The sequence below is a fragment of the Ursus maritimus genome, unplaced genomic scaffold, assembly GCF_017311325.1.
Source record: "Ursus maritimus isolate PB19 unplaced genomic scaffold, ASM1731132v1 scaffold_1, whole genome shotgun sequence".
NCBI lineage: Eukaryota > Metazoa > Chordata > Mammalia > Carnivora > Ursidae > Ursus > Ursus maritimus.
Genome location: NW_024423343.1, coordinates 85,333,990 through 85,358,488, shown reverse-complemented (window position 1 = coordinate 85,358,488; position 24,499 = coordinate 85,333,990). Strand labels below are relative to the sequence as shown.

Here is a 24,499-nt window from a genome sequence, read left to right as displayed (position 1 = left end):
TTTTCCATCATATCAGGAAGAGAACTGTGAGGGAGAGATCCAGATAAATGAGTCCCAGGGACCATGAATATTCATGTAAATTAACAATTCCAAAATTAGTGGAACTATTAACGAGTTTCTTCTGTTGGAGATATTAGTAGGGTAGAGCTGGGGAAGCGGAGTTCTCTGGCTTTTTGTGGTTTTGCACAGTCCTTCTATGTAAAAAGTTGGTATGTTTTAGGTACAGGCATCATAGGAGTTGTTTCAAACCAAGTAGTCAATCTCTATATCAAAGCAATTGCTACTTCTTCTCCTACAGATATTAAGCAAACAGAATAAATACTCTACTGGGGTGTAAGTTGTGGATTCGTGTTTTTGGCTTACATCTCTTTAAAACCAAAATCAACTAGAAATAGAGTATAATTCAACAGCAATTAAAGGTCCATATGTACCAGGATTCTCACCACAGAAAAAACTGGATCAAAAATATGGATGTAATATAAGTTAGTTTTAAATCACTGTTTACCAAGAACAAACATATAGAATCTGAGATGATGTTTTAATAAAGAATATCTTTTTTTTAAGTTACATCCTTCAGTGTTTGATCATTTTTAAGCCACTAGTATGCTTAGATGACATTTTTTATATTGCAAAATCTATTTTCTACTTATTCTTAAAAATAATTCTGTTTGGGGCCAGAGAATACTAATTAGTATATATAAACATTAATCAAAGATGTAAATCTACTACAAAAAGAGTTGCTTCTAACAAACAATAAACTACTTTAGATTATCTTTTTACATACTGGGCTATGATATAGAGCCAAATTAGTTATCCTCTCCCCAGAGTCAGTTAGCTAGTCAGCTGTCTATAGAAGTCAACATATTCAAACAAACAATTGAAATTTAACTCCAAGTCTCTTGAGCAAGATCAGTTTAGCAATCACTGCTAGCAAATCAGTGTTAAGAAGTCAGATATCTGTGCAACAACATATTTCTAATTAAACAGAATTTATAAGTCAGACTCTGGAAAACGAATATACACACTTATGCATATGTGTGCATATGCCTCTGTGTGCGTATATGCATATTTAGAATAGTCTTCAGGTACACTATTCTAATTTTCACATAGGTGTCATTTGTCAATATAAACAACGTCTTTAATAGCCTTGCAAAAGGATGATACACTTCTAGAAGACCTATTCTTCTTAAGAATTGTAGCTTTGCTTCTAAAAAGCATTAATTTGGCCCTGAAATCAACCAGTGGTAAGGGTCATAGCCTTTCACTAAACTGACTCAATTACTGAAGCTAATCGCTTTGAGAGAAAATGCTTACGTTTGAGATAGATTTGAGACTACTCGATCATCTTAGCACCACTCAAGACAAAGAAAAGAATATAGCGGGATCTACTTTTAAGTTGCAGGAACTTCAATAATCAAAAGTGGTCTGAGCACATAAACCCAGGTCCTCTTGGGTAATTACAGCTGTTTTTTAGCTCTGGGCTTATTGATGTTTCAAGTGGCTTGAAAACACACTGGCAAAGTTTCTTTCTCTCCATGTGCTTTAAGCTTTATGTTGTGGACAGATACACTTCCTTTAACATTGCTTCCAATTGTACCTCTTCTCCATACCTTGCTTTTGGATTCTGCATACTGAAATTCCCTTCTCGGGCATGATAAGCTCATTTTCATTTAGAAAAGAGACTGGCAATATTTTTCGGTGGGAACCTTTAAAATGGGAATAGGACAAGATTCATTGATACAATAAAGAGAAAATAAAAGCAATGAAGCGCTCCAAATTTGTCTTTTGGATCAGCTTCACCAACCTCTTTCTTTCCTTCCTTCCTTCCTGCTAGCTACACAAGCCAATCTCACGTCCATCTGAAATCAGTGCTGTAATGACTAACTTAAAACATCACCAGAAGATAAAATACTTCTTTTCTGAAAGAATGAAAACTGGCATCCTGAATATTTGAGCTAAGGATTAATTCTTAATACTTCATTTTTAATTTTTTAATTCTTAATACTTTAAATTAAATTTATTATATTTAATTCTCTCAAATCAATTATTGCATTGAAGTAGTTGATCTGGACTAATTTCTGAATATTTGGAATATATATGAGATTTAAACAGAAGTTTTAAGGATTACTAATTGTCCTGTGGTGAGTCATTACAGATTAAATAAAGTTTGCTATTTTACTTCGGTCCATTTTGAGAAAGCTCTAATTTGTGAATTATTTCCAGGATATTTTAGCACTTTCTCCTAAGACTTTATCTTTGTGAATAATAACATGAAAGAAAAAAAAAAGTCACATAAATTTTTAAATATAAATCACTATCTAAAATACATTAGAATAAATACATTAGAATTACTGGAATCTAAAATAAATACATTAGAATAGATTGTGGATGGGTGGAGAAAATTGTAATTGCACATATTAGGAAAATTATATTCCAACTGACAAGTAAAGTAAAAAATTCAAATGGAATTTTAAGAATTCTGATTATGCATTATTCAAGGAGTTAGGTGATATATAAGAGAATATTATTCTTTAGGTTTCATATCAAATACACCAATTAACATATTATACACTCAGAATTATGTAGGAAGACATTCAGAATAGAAGAGAGAAATCAGAAAAGAATAGTGTGTGTTTGTGTGTGCATACTTGTATGCTTGGGTGGTGAGCTTTTCAGATGTCAGAGCGTTTCATTCCCTAATTAATTTTAGTAAACTCTTCACACACTTTATCTCCTCAAATTTAAAAGGATATTGGGATGTTTGCTGGAAAACAATCATGTAGATCACATAATCTTGAGACACAGAAGACAGAATCTCTTTTTGTGCTAACATGAAGGGTTTCCATATTCTTCTAATAGAGTGAGAGCTGACAATGTCACAGAAACCGTGGTTCCCTTGTACATTGAAATGTTTGGTTATTTTGCACTGCAAATGTTCTCTAACCAGGACTGTGAATTTTAAAAAGGGGCCTCTCTTGTTCGCAGCCACTTTAGATGTTAACATCATGAATTACCTCAAGAATGTCAAATTTTAAAATAGTGTTTTGACACAGTTCAGTCGATCCATTAGTTGAATTTGTTCACTTTTTTGAATGGCTGTGAGGATTTTTGTGGAAATATCCTGTACTGAGAAGCCTTTTACTGTATAGAATGTGTTTTATTGCTCATGCAATTTAGATATGGTGATATTATTACCAATATGAAATACTACATAGGAAGAGATGAAGTTTTCTAAAATATAATGTGGTGATTTTGAACATTCTCATTGTAAAATTGTTATAAGCACATTCCTATATATAAGTACACCCATATACAAAAATCCATTTTTCTTTCTTCAGATGGAGCTAAATTATGGAGATTAAAATATCAGTGTTATAGAAAATCATTAATAATAGATATCTTTCATTATCCTCACTAGGTAGAAATTGATTTTTTTCTAGGGAACTTTCAGAAAACAATCCAGTTGATACAAAAGCATTACCAAGACCAGACTATCACCTCCAAAATGTTAAACTTTATACTCCTTATCAATTTTCATACAGGATACAAATATAGTACCAAATGTACTTTGGATCCTTTATGAGAAAGAAGAACAAAAAAAAGAAGAAGACATATGCATCTTTGAATCATGTCTTTGGGCTTCACGTATAATTACTTAAACAGAGTATGTGCTTAGAACACAACAAAAAGAGAAATGGATTTAGACAGAGAAAGTGATTCAGGCAGAATTGTTCTACAAGAGAAAAGCATCTCTAAAAATCAATACAATGTTTGAATTAATCTGGTTTCTTTCTTTATTATATGTCTATAGATGACAAAGTTCTTTAGAAACTTGACAGGCTGGTGCCTAATTAACTTAACAGAAAACAATTTTTCACTGGGTGTAAGGTAAAATTAGGAGAAAGGTTGACGATATACCCTCCAGTAAGGCAAATAGCAAGCATAGATCCAAATATACTTCTCGTTATTTCTAAGTCCACCTCAGGTCATAATAAATTACTTGGGCATTTTAAAGCACTTCATTTGGTGAAATTTAGAAATATTTAAAGGGCTAAAGTTGTGCAATCAGCCTGCCACTAAAAAAATAAATGAAAAAGTTCGTCACTAGTGACAAAGATATGAAAGTTGGAGCAGTTAGAAACCTGAACTAGAACAGGAAAAAAGATTGAAGCATAAACAATTAAATACTCTAAATGTATCTCAGTCTGAAATATTCACTGAGCTTTTCAAAGATCAAGGTAAATTTAACACCATTTTATTTTTATTCCAATACTTTGTATTTATTTGAATCCCCTGGTTTACTATTCACATATTCCTTCATGTATTAGATCACAACTCTAAATTTTACTGGAGAACTCAGATATATTTTCCTATGATTCACAGCACTGAAATATGCTTGAGATATTCTAATTTGTGTAACCATCCTGAAGAAGTATTTGGCATTGTGATGATTTCACTCTTTTAGCTCAGTCACATGTCTATCCAAAACTTTTTTTTTTCTTAATGTAATAAGAAGGCTGAATTATAACTGAAATGTATAGAATTAGGCTCTAGACAAATATAATTAATTTCTGAAAAGAAAATTAAACTCTTTGACTTCTATCACTTCATAATTCCATACTTTACTTTTTTTTCTGTTAATATCCTTCTTTTAAATATCCAATTATACAAAAAGAATACATGTCAAAAGGTCTTTAAATTAAAAAATATCTTATTAATTATTATTACACATGTGTTAATAACTAAAACAGAATCTTCTGGCTCCTTCTGTGACCCTGCCAGAATTCAGGGTAAGAAATGAAACTCCGCCAAAGAAGGAATACCTTTAACTTCTCAGTCTGAATCTGTCCACAGAGCCAGAGTAATTCCCTCCTGAAAGAGGGAAAAGACCCAGTGACCCAGATGTTCTACGATCTCTCAACAGCCTTACCACCTTGGACTACCTTTCTAAGATTTACTCTTTTTTCTAGTGTATCTCTCCATCTCTGGTGTTTAATCCAGTTACTTCATTCATCCCAGTAGTAGGCAACTGGAAGCCAGTAAGCTCTGATAGGACTCCAGACAGGTGTTGTTTGGTCTGTGCATTGTTGGTCACACAATGTTTTAAAAAGGAGTAGCTGACATTGAACAATGTAAGCACATATCGTTATGGAGCTCCTCCTGAAAAACTGGAACTTTTGGTAACCTATGACCTTTTTGCACATGGCAGCGATTAGTTTGTGTGAATCTGGTCAAGGACCAGACACACAACTCCGGTTTTCTATAGTTCTTTCTATTCCTTATTGTCTTACTGACCTCGACACAAAGGATAGGTTACTTACTCTTTAACTGCTCAGCTTCAATAAGTATCCTTTGTGTTATACTCAGCTGGTGGGAATTTGACTGAATTTGATTCAGTGGTTTCTTTCTGGGCTTCATCTTGGAGCCAAATTTACTTGACTGATATCTTGATTCTGTTTGCAGATTTGGGTCCTTACCTCAATCCTCAAATTTTTCTTTCTTCTTTTCTTTCTTTCTTTCTTTCTTTCTTTCTTTCTTTCTTTCTTTCTTTTTTTTTTTTTTTTTTTTTTTTGTTTCACATTTCATTTCCTCTCTCCAACCAGTTTTATTAGAATGTGCCAGTTCTGGTTAACTTTTTTTAACTTTTAGATTTTAATTATTTCTCCCTCCCATCGTTAATATATAGGTAAAATCATGACCACTGTAGAACATAGGTGTTGATTTTTTAAAAAGAGAGACAATTATAAGAAAGTAGGTACAACGTCATGGAAGTTGTACGTTAAGGAAACATTCCTGTAAATACATCATGCTAAAACATTGGCTTGCAGAGGTTTTACTTCAAATAGTCTTTGTTAAGCAAAGGTTCAGAGAAATAAACTTATGACACTGTATGGTATTAATCTTCTGTGACAAAGACTTCTCATTTGTCTTTTTCTCAAAAGTACTACTTTCTATGAAATATGTAATTGTTTCAGAGTCCAGAGTCAAAGTCTAAATGTATTTCTTTTTCTAATGGCATTTTTCAATAAAGCACAACAGTTACAGGTTTGAAATGCGTATTGAGTATTTCTGGCAATAAAATTCTTGCGTTCTCAATAACTGATATGGTTATGGTTGAAAGAAAAGGCAGGTTATAGGTTCTTTTTGAACTTTCATTACGCTATGAAAAATTTAATAGTGTGGTTGCATTGTTTCACAAACGGACTCACCCTGACAATGCAGTCCTTCATCATACCCATCTGAGCAGTCCAAGACACCGTTGCACAGTTGGGACAAATGAATACATTTGTTGGCACCAAGGCAAGCAACGTGATTCAAGGGGCACTTGATTTCTACCTCTTCGGGACCTGAAAAAAATATAAAAATGGGTTAGTTTGGCTTTAAAACCATTAAGCACAAGAAATTACTAGCCTTAATTTACAAGACAAAACTATGGAAAATGACTACCAGAGGGCAGCTTTGACTGTCAGGGATGTCCAAATTAGCCTATGTGATTAAAAAACTAATTTTAAAAACTGCATAGGATATAAAATAGTATGCTTTTTTTTTCAAATAATACATTAAAGACACAAATATTCTTTTCAAACTTTAAGTGGCATAGATTTAAAATCTGATGGTTGGTTTGAGTCATCGATCTACCTCTTACTTTTAGATTAAGCAGGCCAGGTACTTAAACCCTGTACGTCTCAATTTCCTCTACTATGAAATATGGAGAGTGGCAACTCCTTGGCAGAGCTCTTGTTAGAACTGAATCAGGTAACATGAACAAAAATATTTTAGTGGAATTTAAATGAAGTTGTGTCAATATAAAAAATATTTCATTTTTAATCTGTTCTTTATTAAGAACAGCTAGTTATATCCTTATTTATACATGGATTTTTGTTTGTTTGTTTGTTTAAAAAATCTTTACTGAGCAATTATAATATGGCAGAATTTACTAAGGTGTGGGGAGGTGATAATGAACACAGCGTACTCATTGAGTTCTCCTGCTGATGATAACAGTACATTATATGATTACCGTTTGTATTTTTAAAGATATGCTTAGGTTGGAATACCAAGTCTTTTCTTGAAGCTCACCAATTCCAAATTGTCATCCAAAATTCAAATTGTACATTGCTATATCTGGAGTTCAGGTTGCTTATTCCTATATCCTATCTAGACTTCTTCGATAGGCTCTCTCCAAATTCCCCATGCAGTGATTCTTAATCTTGCCCAACTCTCCTAAATCCAGAGTGCAGTCATGCCATATGACTACAATCGCATGTTAATCTGACACTGATTATTATAAGAGCCCAGATTCTACAGTCAGGCACACGCAGAATTTAATCACAGCTATGTTAATACACATGGGACATTAATTTATTAAATCAACTAAGCATTAATTTTCTCATGTGTAAATAAAACTATCGACTGAGTTTACCTTGCAGGCTTGTTGTGAATGTCAAAAGTTATTGATGGCAAAGCACTGAGCTTTGTGAGCTTTTTTGTGAGATGTGGGCTCGGAATAGGAATTCAACATGTGTTAATCATGTAAATAAATGCAGCAGAGTGGAGTTGTTAAAAGACTCTGGAGCCAGATTCTTGGTCCCATCACTTATAAACAATAAGTTGAACAAATTATGTACCTTTTCTGTGATTCACCAGGTTGTTGTAGGGATTATATCAAAAGCTTTTTGTATCTTTCCCAGCAAACACTCGTGTTTGTTTGTTTTTAAGATTTTATTTATTAATTTGAGGGAGAGAGCAAGTGAGAGAGAGCACAATTAGGGTGAAGGGCAGAGGGAGAAGCAGACTCCCCACTGAGCAGGGAGCCCAACGTGGGACTCATCCCAGGACTCCAGGATCATGACGCTTAACCCACTGAGCCACCCAGGCACCCATAGTGTTTGCTGTTATCATAGGTAAGTAAAGAATGTTCCAAGATGGGAAGTTGCCGTTTTGTAAACATTTTTTTTTTTAAAGATTTTATTTATTGTCAGAGAGAGAGCACAAGCAGGGGGAGCAGCAGGCAGAGGGAGATACGACTCCATCCTTCGACTCTGGGATCATGACCTGAGCCAAAGGCAGAAGCTTAACCAACTGAGCCACCCAGGCGCCCCTGCCTTTCCATAAAAACTTATATCACATAACTTCATTTTTATATTGTAAGCCCCCTCCCCCCCAAAATGCTGAAGTTGCCAAAAGTAAGATATGTTTTGAAATATCCTATCAAATTGAAAGATAGGTATATGTGATTTTGTTTGATGCTAAAAAGCTTTCAACATTTTGTATTTGGGGGATATAAATAAATTGTTATGATACAGTTTCACTAGATGAAGTATTGACACTAACTGGTTTCCTGGTATTTTTTTTTTCATGTATATTTATATAATTACTGGCATAAAAGGCAATTAGTTTTGTCCAATACCCATTGCTTCAAATGCACAACTCTTTATTGTAACATGTCTCTGTAACTTGAGTATCAATGTTTTAAAATATACATTTCCATAAATTAAAATACAAATACACATATTTAAATCCAAATTATAAGGATAAAAGTAAGTGAAACTCTTTTTGCCAAGTTTCTAGTATTAAATCTTATATTTATAAGATTAACATAAATTCACTTAAAAATAAAATTGAAAAATAGAAACTAGTTTTGAAAAGCTGTAAATTTCTATGACCAATGCAGTTCCTTTTAAAATTAATTGGCTGATTCTTAGAAATTTGAGAATATATATATCCTTGCATGAATGTCAGAGTAGTGTTTAGGCCAGATATATTTAGATCTCTCTGTAAAATTCCAAAAATAGCCTACAGGAAGAACACTTCAAACCTGGGAGACTTTAGAAACTTTATAGGGCCAAAGATGACTCAGGAGTTCTTTTTAAAAGCAAGTTTTTGTTTTTTTTTTTTAAAGTAATACATGTGTTGGTTCAAATCAAAGTTGTGGGGTTTTTTTGGGGGGGGGTTGGCATTCTTAAGATTGTCAGGTAACTGATGAACATGATAGAGGGAGTGAAATGCACATTTCTTGTTCAGAAACAAATTTTGAGAAAACAGAAAAAAAATGTTTGAATTTCTCAGAGGCAGTATACAAAACTATTAGATTCTTCCTAGTGATAACATGTACGGATAAAAAAAAGAAATTTGTTTGGATGAAAGAAAGAGTTAAGTAGTTTCTTTAGAAACCAGAGACTATAGTTTTCCTCATCTTTAATACACTCTTTTCTTGGCTTCCATGACTGCTGGGTAACTGGTAAGACAGCTGGTACATGGCTTGATGGATTGGACCTTAATCAGTCCCTCCCAAATCATCATATCAAAACACATTAAAACAATGACAATATTTGCAAATTACACAGAAGTAAATGAAGACAAGATTCAACTGGATCACCACTTCTACCCACTGATCTGTGTGACAGGGAGAAGAATGTGATCACAGAGACTACGTGAATTCCAAAGATCATGTCAATATTTCATTAAATGATTCATCTCACAAAAACCCCTGACATTCAAAATATTTCATAAGCAGAAATCATAATCTGGACACAGCAAGCAGCAGGGTCAGAAGCTACCTGACATATCTGGAATTACCTCTTTAGTTACTAAATCATTAGGATTTGGGGAATCTGAGAGAAGGAATGGGATGACAGGGACGCACGTGAGGAATTTCAAAATAGTACAAACATGCTTCAAAATTTTAACAAGCATGGTAGTCTTAGATTATCACTTCAGTTTTCAGTAAGGCATAGTCAGAACATTTCCAGTTCCTCAAATCTAATTTTAGGTGACCTGAACAAGGTAGCAGAATTTGAAATATAGTAATTAATTATTCGTAAGAGAAACTCTATCATTAGAAGGATTTAAAAAATAGAAACACAGGAAAATAGTATTTATATTCTTAAATTTTTTATAAGCCTTACTCAATTAGTTAAATTAGGCTTCATTTTTTGAACTGAACCTCATTTTATAAACAAGTTTTCTAGGATAATGCAAGGACGATGTGACTCATCTGTATGTTTTTTTGAATGTTTAGATTATTTTTATATAAACGTCTTACTGTGTATTCCCACTCCCTTCTCACCCCCTTCTCCCAACACTGCTGAGCTGCTTTTCCCCAAGGTCTCCATGATCCCACTAACAGGGAGGCCAGAGGCAAGCAGTATCCTTCAAAAGCTGACCAGAATTCCTTTCACAGACACACGTTCTGCCATTATTTCTCAGGCCTTTTATACTCCGGTTCCACTGTTGTTGTTGTTACTGTTAACGTAGCTATCCCATGAGCACACTTGCATGCACTTCACACACGCTCTTTGATGAACTTCCTTCTGTCTCTGCCTGAGAAACACACATGTAGTACCCTGCCCGACTCAATTTACAATTGTTGAATGAATGTTCAGTGCATTTTAACTCCTGGCTAATTCCCACTTTCTTCTATGTGCTAGAAGTTACCTTTTCCCACCATCAATATAGTCTCAGACTAGGTTTTATAAATATCACTTTCCCCCAACCATAGAATCATAACCATTCTCGGTTGCTGCCCACAACATAACCAAACTCTGTGGCCCGATTTCATCATCTAATTGAAACTTAATTGACCTTACGTATAGGTTATTTTCAGTGCTTGTAGTAAACTTCATTCAGAGTCATCGCTCACCTCCCTAAAATAATCCAAATTATTCCCACTTCTGGAATTTTCTGTATGCAGTATCATCATCTGGAAAGTAAACCTTCTCTTTCACCCAACAAAATCCTTCAAGTCCAAACTCTGGCTTCTCCATCCAGTTTTCTTTGTGAAAAATAACATCACATAATGGAGAAGTTATTAAGTTTAGAGACCAAATCCTTGAATTAGAGTTTTTATCTGCCATTCATTAGTTATCTCAATTTGAGTTAAGAGCCGAACTTCAGTGAGATTCTTCTTTCACATTTGAAAAATGGGGATAATAATAGTGTCTGGCTCACATGATCATCTTAACAAGCAAATAAAATCATGGTTTGGGAAACATTATACAAATCAAGAGGGGATTTTTTGTGTGTGGGGGGGAGTGTCACTGATTCCACATTTTCTATGAACTCATACGACATTGTTTATATCACATTTTCTTATGATATAGCTTTTTATAATATAGTTTCCATGTATAGTTTATGAACTATATTGATATATACAGTTTCACATAGATTTCATGAGGCATGAAGCCTCTCATTTATTTATTTTTAATTTTATTCCCACTTCACAATATAAAATGAAATGTAGGAACAAAAATATATTGATTATTAGTTGATATAAAAATCAAGTAAAAACTGGTTATATAAAGTCATCACTTAAAAACATAAGACTTTGAAATTCAGAAACTAAAAATCATGCACTTTTGGATTGTATTTAATTATACCTGCCTATTTACTTAGAAGACTGAGGTTGGATTATATTGTGAAGACTTGTTTAGAACTCAACTTCAAGTAAAGCCTAATACTGATTTAAAAATATACACACGCACACACACACACACACACACATACACATATATATGTACAATACACACACACACACACACATAAGGAGGAATATAGGACTATTTCTATTGGTAGGATATTTTACAATATTTAGCTTCTGAATATTGAATCTTGTGGAGATTTCCTATTTATTAAATTGAAGAGCTCATGATTTCTAAGAATTTGTGAAAACTGCCTTAAAAATTAACTTTCCTAGGATTATTTTAAAACAAATTTTTAGTGTCACTTTAAGTAATATACTAAGATTTCTGGAATGCTCTTAACCTGATTACAAATACGTAATCATTTCTATTCCAATATTTTCTTCATTTTCTTAAGAATACTTTTCCACACAATCAGATCCAGTTTCTTGGAAATATTACAAACTATTATCTTTTAAGGGGAATTCCTATGCAATTAAGTGTATACAAATATTGCATTATAACATCAGTTGTAATTCTCACAGCTGAGAAATCAGAATAGTTACAGCTTCTTATGAAAACTGTTAAGTATGTGGACCACATTATTTTTTTCTATATTGTTTGGGGAAATTAGTATATCATGTACACACATTAAATACCATATATATATATAATTAAACATAACATTAGATAACGTAATACCTTTAAAAAAGTAATATAACTTTCCCAGAACCGTGTATTTCATAAAATTCTGTTATTTTTAAGCATAATTTACTTTTGCATGTGAACTACTTCAACTGACAAACTGATAATTTAAATGGAAGAAATAAAAGAAATTTATAGTATTTCAAGGAAAATTAAAATTGGATTTATGAGTTTCAACTTTTAAATAAAACAATATTAATTGATATCATTTGTTAGAGTAATCTACAGGCCAACAGTTGAGGATACAGGAATATGAATAAGAACTCTTAAAGATACATGTGCACTCAATCTAATAGTAACTTACTCAAATTAAATAATTTCTGTGTAATATAGATTCCAGTAATGGCTTGTGTGTTTATATATTTCAAATGGATGCTGTGAAAAATCAAGAACTGGAAAAGATGTAAAGGTGATTGATTTAGTCCAGTTGCAGTACCCTTAAGCCAGTTCTGACATCTGTCCTATTTTTAAAGGCCCTGGGGAAGGAAATTTTGCAGCTTTGATAAGTTGTTCCAAGGTGTAAAAAGTCTTTTTCTTTAGTCCTTAACTCTTCAGAAGTCTCAGTGTAGGAAAATTCCCTGCATCTAACATGAGCTTTATTTATGTATTTAATATGTGAAAAGCTTGCCTGGTCACCTAAGGAAAGCTATGCCATATTAAAGCAATTCGGCTATGACCAAAGTCACCACTGTGTTTGCTATTATGCATATGAATACACGGATGGTTAGTTAAGATTCATACTGAAAACTTTCTGGATGACATCTAGAAATAATGTTAAAACAGATCTCTCTCTCTCTCTCACTCTGTCTCTTTCTCTGTGTGTGTATGTGTGTCTGTGTGTTCTGCTAACTTTAGAATATATCTATCAAGTGGTTTTTATCAGTTTAACGCACTGTCTGCGTCTGAATCCAACAAAAGTAGGTTGTCATAATATTCCCCTGCGCTGAATTTGTAAGCATTTAGAATACAGCTAAAATTGACAAACGGAAAATATTATATGGACATGGCTACGGTATTGTTGCCATTAATTATAACTTTGGAAAAAAAATTTTTTTCTGACCAATGGGCTGTCTTCTTTTCTGACCTTCCATTTACCGGCAAATAGATAAGAAAATAAATGAAATCATTGTTTCGTGAGGGACTGTCAATGCAGCACTGCTATTCACTAAACCCAGTGCTAATGGAGGGAACTCAGCTTTGATGGCTTTAAAAAAATTAAGTGCAATTTAGGTGTTTTAAGTGTTTCTTTATTTCTCTCCATGTATGTGTTCCTCACACATTCCTTGATTACTCAATCACCTTTCCCATCCTCACCAGCTTCTCTTTCAAAAGGTCTACAGGGTCCTTTTCCCCCTCCCTCCACCTCAGTTAAAATACATTTGTATGTTTGTTTGTTTGTTCTTTTAATTTCTTAGAGCCCTGTTCTTTGCTAGCTAACTTCATAAACGAGGTGCTCTGACAGGTAATGTATTTGCATGTAAACAAGATTCTTACAGAAACAATAGATTAACTCCAAAGATTAGAATTTCAGTCTCTTTGTAAAAAATGACAAAAGTATTTTGTTTGAGGAAAAGGGGCACTTCATTGATTGATACTCATATCATACTTCTTGCTGACAATTTTGTTTACTTGTAAAGTTGGCTCTCACCTCTCTTTGTAAATGAATGAGTATATACGTAATCAACGAACCAGAAAGAAGATGCTTTCTTTCTTCAGTTTACAGAAATCCTACTGATTCCTCAAGAAGTAAAATGCATATTCTAGTCATATCTTAAAACTCCTGGGAGGAAAAGATTTACCCAATTTGCAGATAAAATAACTAAGAAAGCAGAAGATAAAATGTTCCATTTGGGAATATCTCTCTTCTGAAATACAGAACAGAGGATAAGTGTTTCATCTTTAAAGCTAATGCTTTTTCCTCTTGTTCTCTGGGGCTACTTTACCAATGGTAACCCAGTGATGGCTAACTGATTACAGTGCTGAAGTTCAGGGCAGTGTGGAAAGCCTACTCAATTTGAAGCAGAGATGGCTCCATGGTAAGAAGCATGTTAAAAGATTAATGCCTGACAGGAAAAAAACAAGCCAAAATCAGATAGTTCCATACATCCCCCAGAGAAAAGGGTTCTTATCACAATAAAGGGACAATGAGAGGGAGCAGTCAACAGGCTCATTCACATGTCAGGACAGCTGAGAGTCATTTCTTCTTTGATTCCACAAATGTGTGAGAGATTGCTTCTGATCCAAATTCTGCGCACAGAGACATTACTATTGCCACCCTAAAGTGGTTTTTTTTGAGATATATATTTAAAAAAAAAAGAATTTTTTTTTCCAGTCTCTTCTTATAGAGGCTAAGATAATAAAAGGTTAGATTCATGTCCCCAAGCATGGCCTAAAAATCAAAAGCAGCTTGGTATCAGGTAATTAATGGAAGAAAGGATTTTGGTGGTATTTGGCATAAGTGATGATAGTCGAAAGTCAAGGGAATTCTACAAATATAAATTGTTACCAAAACTCTTAAAAGACATTATTTACTCCCACCCCCCCAAAAAAAACCCAGTAAATAACAATGCCAACATTTGATAACTAAATACATAAGAAAACTAGTAAACATAATGTCTGTATTTCCTTGTTCTCAGATTAAGAATAAATAAGAAGAAAAACAGAATGAATGAGAAGAGCTATTTTGAGGACCCACTAGATGACAAGCATCATTTCTTATCCAATTATTTCTTCACCACAATGAAGATAAGATGAAAACAGCTCTACAAAAACTGAAGAACAAGAGTTTTTCTTGTTTTGTTTTGTTTTTTATAGTGCTCATTCAAGACAACATTAAATTATACATACTGACTTAAAAAGAAAACTATCTTTCTGATTTAGAGAGAAGTGTGCTCCATGACCCTTGGTCAAACAACCCAGATCCCCTATGATATATATAGACATTGAGTAAAAAGATATTTTCTGATCCCACTGGTACATTTATCCAAATAAATGTTATTTAATAGGAGTTATTCATTTATTATTTCATTTAGATAAAAAGCTTGACATTTGCTTGGACTGAGTGGATAAGAGAAAAATGGAAAAGAGGAAAAAAATGAATATATGCCTTGAATCACTCCATCACATTTCAAAAAAGGGATTATTTGCTGTATGTAAAAGCAAATAAACGATTGTTTGGGGGACCTGATTAGCATACAATGATTTTACAGTGAGAAGGACCAGTTAGAGCATGGATAGTTAAAATGTCTTTCACTGGAAGAACCATATTGCAAAACACAATAATTTTTATATAAGACAATTTATACTTGAGAGGATGATAGAATGTTGAAGAACCAAATTTAAAAAGCATTAGAATGATACAGATATTCTTAAGTATAACAGTATTAAATCCTTAGTAGAATGTATATATTGTATATTTCAGACCAAAAGTGGAATGTTATTGATAAAAGATACTCTTCAAAATTTAATTTTTATGCCACTCAAAATGTTAACTCTGAAAATAATTTTATGGTGCACCTTTAATGAAACCAAAGTGTTCTTTATTGCACTCTGTAAAAGTAGCATTATATTAGTAGGATAATTGCTGTTTATTGAGTACTTCCTATGTTCCAGGATCTGTGGTAAGCATATAATGTTCATTATCTTATTAAATCCTTACAAGAACATTATGAATTAGGTACTATAATTACTATTACATAGATGAAGTAATTGAAGATTGCAGAGGTTAAATACCTTCTTCAAGGTCACAGAGTCCTGATGCTATTTTTTGAATTCAGGTCTCTTATATCTTCAAACACTGGTTTCTTTACTACCCTGTGATATTGTGCTACAATCTCAATTCCCTGTAACAAAAGAAACAAATATGGCAATGAAGCCATATATGTATTTCTGTCTGTTTCTCTCTCTCCTTGTGAAGTAGATTACATAAGGATCTTGAGGAAAAGGTAAGAAAATTATGTGAGAAGTCAAAGCTGTGTAGCCACATTAAGTCCATATTTAAAAAGCTCTTATAATCAGGGGTGATCCCTCGCTACTTAACAACAGGTAAAATACACTGTACAGGCTCTTGCTTCTACAAGGAGCCTTAAGAAGGCAACTTGAGGGAGTCTTGGCTATCTGGGCATGATCCAGGATTTCTTGCTGTTGGACCCTCACCAGTTCCAGGTATGCAGGCCTGTTTGACCAGGGGGAGAGAGACAGAAAGAGAGAATGGCAGCAAGGCAGTCTACTGAGGTATGCTAGGATGGCCTCTTTGTCCACTCTGGACTGAAGGAGCTTGGGATTATTTGAGAGGTTTCAGGAGGGCACTGGGTAGCAGTTGTTCAGAATCAAAATAGAAGCGTTCATCAACCAGGACAGTTGTGCCATGCATACCAGCTAAATATCAGTCATGCTTAGAAGAATTTGTGTTGTCTGTTTCTGGCAAATTCTAACAATGAAGATAGTCCCCGCATGCCTTGCCTTGACAGCAAAATATTTATTCACGACAACTTTAGGTTGTCCACAGTAAATACGAACAGGTTTTCGATGTTATGTAGTGCTAGGGTAAAGCCCCTCCTAGTGATCAACCAACTTACCCGTAGCACAAAAACCCTCCCTTTAACCATTTAATCGGTCTTTCACCATGTGCTTATTTCCACTATAAGGGGACATTCTCTAGATCAAGCAGACTGGCTACATGTCAGTTGCTACCTCTTCCTGGTAAAGTCCTGCTACTTTTGCCACTTGGCACAGCTTCAGTGCCTGGTTAGCTTGGCAGGATGGAGCCCAGCGTGAAGGATGCCAACATCACAGGTTCAAATACCATATGGTACAATTATCTGCCTTTCTGTTTTTCAGCCACAGATTTTACCTCCTAACATCTGCCAACCACATATCCTCTTCATGCTAGAACTGACACAGAGCAAATCAGTGTCTCTGAAGCACTACAAATCCCTAAAAGGAAGGACTGATACCACTTAGGACTCAGTTGCATATTTAAAAAGGCAGAGCCTTAGCCAGGCTTGAGTTTGAGTTCAATGTGCCAACACTAAACACTCAGCCAGATTCTCCCTGGGGAACTTGGTAAGGAATCACTATAGGGCCTTTGAGTGAGCTCACATAACTGCTTCAGTTCATTAAATAGCACCTTGGCTCTCTCGTTTTGAACAGAGCCGAATGTCTCCAATTTACGTGAACAATTAAACAACTGCTAAGTAAACAGTATCTGGTGAATAGTGAATCAGCAAAAGAAGTTTCTCTTGCCTCATGGAAATCATCTACTGGAAATAGCCACTTTTCTCAAAATTTTATAAAGCAATTATTCCTTTCATAGAATAGTGGATATGGAAGTTTATGATGAGTAAAGGACGAATACAGAAAACAATGTTACTGAAGTTGAAACACACACACTAACACAAGAACTATAATGTAACTAACAGTGTTGATGCAACTAACCCACTAAATTATATCTGAATGGTGAAAAATTAATGGACTAGTGATACCTGTTATTACTTACTTTACATTTATGGACAATTCTAATGACTTATAAAATTGCAATACCTCCCTGAAAATGTCTCTGGCTCAAGAAGAAAACAAAACAAAACAATAACAACAAAAGGATTTCTGGTTATACATGTTGAGGATTATGAAAAAGAAAAATAAATGGCATTCATATACCAGCCAGATATCCAGGGTAGGCATTTTTACTCCATCACGCTATTCTGTTTAAGGGACTTCAAATGTGATCAACTTTACACTGAATTCTGCTCTATGGTAAATACTGTTGTAGCAAAATTTCAGTAAGTCTCACTCCTGTGCCAAATCTTTTTTGTCAGGTTTATTTGCAAAGAAAACCATTGATTTATTTTTGTTTCATCTGTCCTCTCTGACCCTTCCATACCCATGGTAATGAACAGAAAAATGGTCAACAGGACCTGAAACAGGAAAGAAGAGGAAAAGCAAAGGTCAACAGAAGTGTACAGAATAGAAACATCAGGCACTGGGTACGAGAAGTGACCCAGTTTTTATCAGGTCCCAAATTTATAACATGGCGTTTGCAATTGGTCTTTTCTGTAGAAGTTTGAGCGGGTATATGCAAATGAAATATTTCCAAAAGCACAAGATTTTTTTTTCCACTTTTAAGTTTAATATATATTTTGTAAATGAATTCTAAATAAGCCATTTATTATTTCAGTACCTTTACTATGTGGAATCTGATTGAAACCTCATGAAGATGGATCTTTGCAGACTTGTGCACACTCACAACATGAATTCGGGAAAATAGAAAATACTACCTGCTATAAGCAACTATTTATTCCATCTGTCAGTATGGAGAAATATACAAATCCTTTACGGCAGCTTTTATTTTCTTTTGAGCTCCACCTATGTTCTCATTATAGTATTACCTGATGAAGTTGATTAATGACCACAATTAAGGTAAAATAGCACAGTATTTAGAATAGAAAGAGTAATCCACAGAATTTCTTTAAAGGTGCCTCTTTTTTTATTTTTTTTTAAAGATTTTATTTATTTATGTGACAGAGACAGCCAGCGAGAGAGGGAACACAAGCAGGGGGGTGGGAGAGGAAGAAGCAGGCTCCCAGCAGAAGAGCCCGATGTGGGACTTGATCCCAGAATGCTGGGGTCATGCCCTGAGCCGAAGGCAGACGCTTAACGACTGCGCCACCCAGGCACCTCTAAAGGTGCCTCTTTTAAATGTAAAGTTGTTGTATTAGAGTATTTTATTTAAAAATAAGAGATACCTCAAAACTTTCTTAAATGAAAAAGCATAAAATTACCTTAGGATATGAATATTTTGGTATTTTATACTGGAGTGTATGAAGGATTGTATCTTCTTTGATGTCATTCGAAATATTTCACCATCTTACTACTCTGATCAGATTTTCATGAATTATATCTCTCATGAATATTTTTTCACATTTCATTCTGAACATTTTATCAATGCTACATTCAGAGTCATACTGTATATCCTAAGATAATGCTTTCCAAACCTTAATGTGCATATGAATCACCTAGGGATCTTCTTAAATTGCAAATTTTGATTCAGTAAGATCTTGGCTAGGGGTGGTATTGTGCACTTCTCCACGCTCCCAGGTGGTCCCTGCATTCCACTACACAGACTACACCTTGAGTAGCAATGTGCTAACACCTCCAAAAAACGGGTTTAAAACCTAGTGTCCATTTTCTGGAAATATGTTCACTGAAATGGACTCTAAACTAACGGAGCACCTATTTTTATTGAACCACAAATTAAACAAAATGTCACTTAAGACAGGGCAGAAGCACATTATTAATATTGATATATTGACACATTCTAAAAATGCTGATCTGCCATAAATTCTTATGAATGATTTTGTCTTTGGGACAGTGTATGTATTTATATCTTTAAAAAAATCTTAAAATCTTTTAGACACAATTCAAGGATCTTATATGGTCAAAAAGAAGAAGAAGGAAAAGAGGAAAGCAAGAGAAAAGGAAAGGAAGGAAGGGAAAGAGAGGGAGGGAGGGAGGGAGGGAGGGAAGAAGGAAGGGAGGAAGGGAAAGAGAGGGAGGGAGGGAGGGAGGGAGGGAGGGAGGGAGGAAGGAGAAAGAAAAAAGAGAGAAAGAAAAAAAAAGCCATGAGTTACAGAAATGGATACCAGATATAAAATGTGAGAAATTATGTAAAAAGTCCATGTTTTCTGTTATTTGTTTTTAGAAACCGAGAATTGATGGTGTGAAAGCACAAAGGAAGAACTGAGAAGTCAGGTTTGACAGATGGGTTAAAATTGTATTGGCCCCTTCTCAATTTACTACATACAACAACTTAAGGATGAACAGCCTTAATAGCTATGAGGCAGAGCTTGAGACCTGAGAAATACTAAGGCAGAGACCAACTTCCATTTTATTCACAACTCCTATATATGAATACAAATAAATAAATGTACACACACACATAATTTCCCTCTGTTTATTTTCCTTCTGCATCCTGTCTCCATTTTCTCCTTTAATTTCTCAAAATGTACTTCTGGGAAAATTAAGTGGCTCGTTTACATCTCTGGGAAATGGACACCCAGGACATTTCAAATACTTTATTTAGATCAACTACCTTCTCTGCTCAGCTACCTGCAATTGCTTACACATCTACAACTGCATTTAATAGCAGTGCTTTCTTCAATTTTTAATTAAGTTGTTAGAACCAGTCAGAATTTACTTGGTGTCCTAGTTTAAAGTTATAAAATGACCTAGAATAACTAATTAAGGAGGTAGAGGGGTTTCCTTTTACTTATGTATTAGTGTGAAGTGAGGGCAGGGGCAGGGGGCAAGGGGCAGGGTCCAGGAGAAAGTATATGACAGAAGAATAAATCCTGTAGGATGATTCCTGTTCCGGTCAAGCTTCTCTTTAGTTTCCTCCTAATACTGAACTGCTATAACAATGCTTAAATAATTGAATAAGTAAGTACCCAGTAGGTCTGAGCTCTACACAAATGTGCTGAACAAACTCCAAGCTATAAAACACCAAAGAAAGAAAAAGTTGACAACTGTTGATTTTTTTAATTGGCAATGTCTGATTACAAGTATTCTACCCTTAAGGTATTTGACAAATTTAACTTTTAGGAAACTAATCAAGTACAAAATTAATATTTGGGAGGTGAATTCATTCTGAATCTTTTCAGAGATGTTTCTAAAGGTGAAAATAAGCTAACACGAGCTAATACTACTATTACTAACACAGTAGTAAAACAGAATGTAGAATTACCCAAAGATTATGCTACTATCTAAATATTGCGACTTTCAAAAGTACATCTCTAAATGCTTGAGATTTTTGGATTCAAAACATTAAAAAAGGAAAAAGTTAAATGTCTTAGAACCGAACATGCCTGTGCAACAGCAGTTTTTGATGCTAAGATACATTAAAGTGCCAAAAACTAAGGGCATAATTTATGACCCTAACAAAACACAGCCATTAAATGGCTTAAATTGCTGAAAAGGAATAGTGAAATAACATGCAATTATTTTTTTTTCCTCAATAGGGAGGTTTGTTAATCTGAAATTAATGTCTTCATCTGTAACACTTTAACGCGTTCTGTGTACGAAGTTCTACTGAAGAATAAAAGTTCCAGACGTTTAAAATCCCAAATCCGTTACTTGTTGGATAAGATTCTGAGTAATATAGTTCCGTAGGCTACAATTCTGTACCTTTTTTCTTTAAGACCTTTCTTGATGTGAGTTTTAGGTCACTGTCATTTTGAAATATAAATCCTCTTGCAAGTTTCCTACCTGGTAAAATAGCCTTTCACAATGGTATCCCTTTATATTCTTCACTATCTATTATGGCATCAATGAAACTGTTGGGAAAAAAATCTTTTTTTTTTTCACCAAAGATTCAGTCCCTCAGACTGAATCCAAATCATGTCTCTAATCTTCACATCCTACCTTGCAAAAGGGCTGCCTCCTGGCAGCAACTTAGAGCAACTGCATGATGCCCCTTATCTTTTCAGTCATTCCAAGGAGAGCATGGTGGAAACAACCTCAACAAGCCACTCTTAAGTTGAGTTCCCACAGGTATGTGGGTAATGACCTTCACAACATTCTCTGCATGATGTCTGCCTTTGAGTAGGGACTCTACTGCTTGTGTTTTTGTTGTAAAGATCCCTAAAATTCAGTTATAGCTTCTATAAAGTTGGCCTTGGCTTAGATAGGCAAATATCACCATCAATCTATTCTATCTAGGCTCCATTTCCTCAGGCCCTGAACAAAGGAATCGTAAATTCCATTTTCAGCAATGTCTACTTATATGGTTTCGTGTCTCTCCACTACTCTGAGAAACTAGAGAAGAAACTATATTGTTTAATCCAGAGAAAAAATGCTTTCCCTTGAAAATGATATAGCTAACATTTATTAAATGCTTCCCATATATCAAGCAGTGTTCTAAAGCTCTTGGGAATTCACTGACTCAGCCTTCTGATCAATCTTATTTGGCACACTTATTATTCCCATTTTACAAGTCAGAAAGCAGAGAGCCAGAAGTTAAATATCTTGTCCAAAATCACAACTATCATTTTGTGGAATCGGGATTCAAACTCAAGCTTTGAGTGTAGGGACCACACTATTACCCACAATGATATGCTGCCTATACAACTATGTTGGCAAAGTAGAATCTCTTCCGTCCTTTAATACCAATCGTAATCCTGTTTACAAACTGCAAGTTTGTGCCTTTTGACCACTTTCACCCATTTCCCCTACCCCCAACCCCACCTCTGTCAACCACCAATCTGTTCTCTGTTTCTAGGGGTTTGTTTTTTAGATTCCAGATGTAAGTCAGATCATACAATATTTGTCCTTTTTTGTCTGACTTATTTCACTTAGCGTCATGCCCTCAAGGTCCACCCATACTGTTGAAATGTAAGATTCTTAGTATGTAGAAAGCTTTGGGTTGGACTCTGTGCAATATGATATGATAATAACTTAAATGAAGACTCTAGACTCTGGGAAACAAATAGAGGGTTGCAGAAGGGAGGGAGGTGCAGGGATGGTGTAACTGGGTGATGGGCATTAAGGAGGGAACGTGATCTGATGAGCACTGGGTGTTACACGCAACAAATGAATCATTGAACACTACATCAAAAACTAATGATGCTGGCTAATTGAACTTAATAAAAGTAAAATAAAAATAAATAAATAAACTACCAAAAAAAAAAAAAAAAAGAAGACTCAGATGCCACATTTTTAAAATTCTCAAAATAAATGAGACTTGGGAATACAACTAATATTTGGGATATTACAATAAATTACTTTAAACTGTAATGATTGGTCCAAAATAAAGGAAAACAAAGAATAATGTAATGCTTCAGTTGGAATAAAAAATAAAATATATAAAATTTGGTTTAGCACTCATCATTCAGCTGCATTAATAGATATAAATTATATATATAATTTTTTATTACTAAGAAATATAAAGCTGTCTCTTTCCTCAGAACATCTCTAAAGTACTAGGTACCACATTTAAAAAGTCCACAAAAAGTTTCCTCCCGTAGGAAAAAAAAAATAAAATAAGTAGTGTCTGGAAAATAAGCTTCTAAATCAGTGGTTGAAAAATTGAAAAAGATTTGACTGGAGAAGAAAAGCAAGAGAATGAAAATTATTGTCATGAAAATTATTATTGAAGGAAGATTATTATTACATAAAGGATTCACAATAGAGGACGACTTAGGCCAACAGTTCCGCTAAAATTAAAAAAAAAAAAAAAAAAAAAAAAAAGCAGTTTTTGATCCACATAAGAAAGACTAGATCTTATACAACAAAGGCATAGGTGATCTCATGGGGAAAGGAACTTAGGCAAATATCTAAAGGAAAGGAAAGAAACTTACTGTTTCTAGATAAATTCAAGCAGAGGGGGTCTCATCCTTAAGGATGGGCTGGAGCCAGTTCCTCTATTGATTTTAGAGATAAATGAGATAATCACTACAGTTCTTTCCAACAACAGGATTCTGAGCCTCTATTTCTTTCCTGTATTCTTGTTTTTTTGTTTTTTTTAACATTGTTTGCCCTTCTCTTTGCCATTTCTCCCCATTTTTTGCTGGTAATATGCTTACACAAAAGAAATTAACCATTCATTCAAATTCAGACTCTCATTTTCAGATAATGACAAAAACATATTTCTGAATGTATCTTCTAAGTATAATGGCTTCTCACAAAGTTGGCCAATAATGACTATAATCTATTTTATTCTTTCTTTTTTCCTTAAAAAATATTCCTTCCTGATTTAAGGAAATTTCATTTCCCTTAACTTTGATGAATTGTGGGAAGTTCATAAATTTTATGTTTTATCTATTTTACTTTTATTTGAAATGCACAGATAAATTCAAGGTAGAAAGCACATGGCTATGTATAACTCAGTAATATGAATATTATAAAAGGACTCCATGAGTCCCATGATATAAGAATCTAGAGAATTTAAGTTCAATAATATTACTTTCATGAATTCTGAGCACATAAGAGGTGAAATCAGAATATATACTACATGGGAAAAACATGTGGTGACCTGTAAACAGCTTCCAGGGTCCAATCAACATATGTCATTGATTCTGGCTTATATTTAAAGTGCTAACATATAATTAAGTAATTTTAAACTGTGAATTTAATGACCCATGCACATCAAATAACTTTTTGTTATTGTTGAAGTTGTAGTCCTGTTAACTTAGAGAGATTTTCTACAAAGGTAGCCTTGAAATTATTGGTAAACTGTTCTCCACAAATGAAGTCAGGCACTGGAATTAGCAATTGTATGGGATGTACTCATGATGCAGTCATGACAAAGATCTAAAAAGAAATATGCATTGTACAGAGTGACATACAAACTTACAATTTAAAACAAATTTTGGCTGTACCTGAAACTTACATATTCTCAGGCTTAT

The 24,499-nt window shown here is 34.2% G+C and overlaps 1 protein-coding gene across 1 annotated transcript in view; it reads right to left on the bottom strand.

Annotated features, from left to right (window-relative positions):
• The window catches only part of LRP1B (LDL receptor related protein 1B), a 1,456,161-nt gene that overhangs the window by 1,148,651 nt on the left and 283,011 nt on the right, over positions 1-24,499 (bottom strand). The window contains exon 2 of the mRNA XM_008695867.2: positions 6,210-6,347. Within this exon, the coding sequence (XP_008694089.2) occupies positions 6,210-6,347 (138 nt within the window). The remainder of the gene's footprint in view (positions 1-6,209; positions 6,348-24,499) is intronic.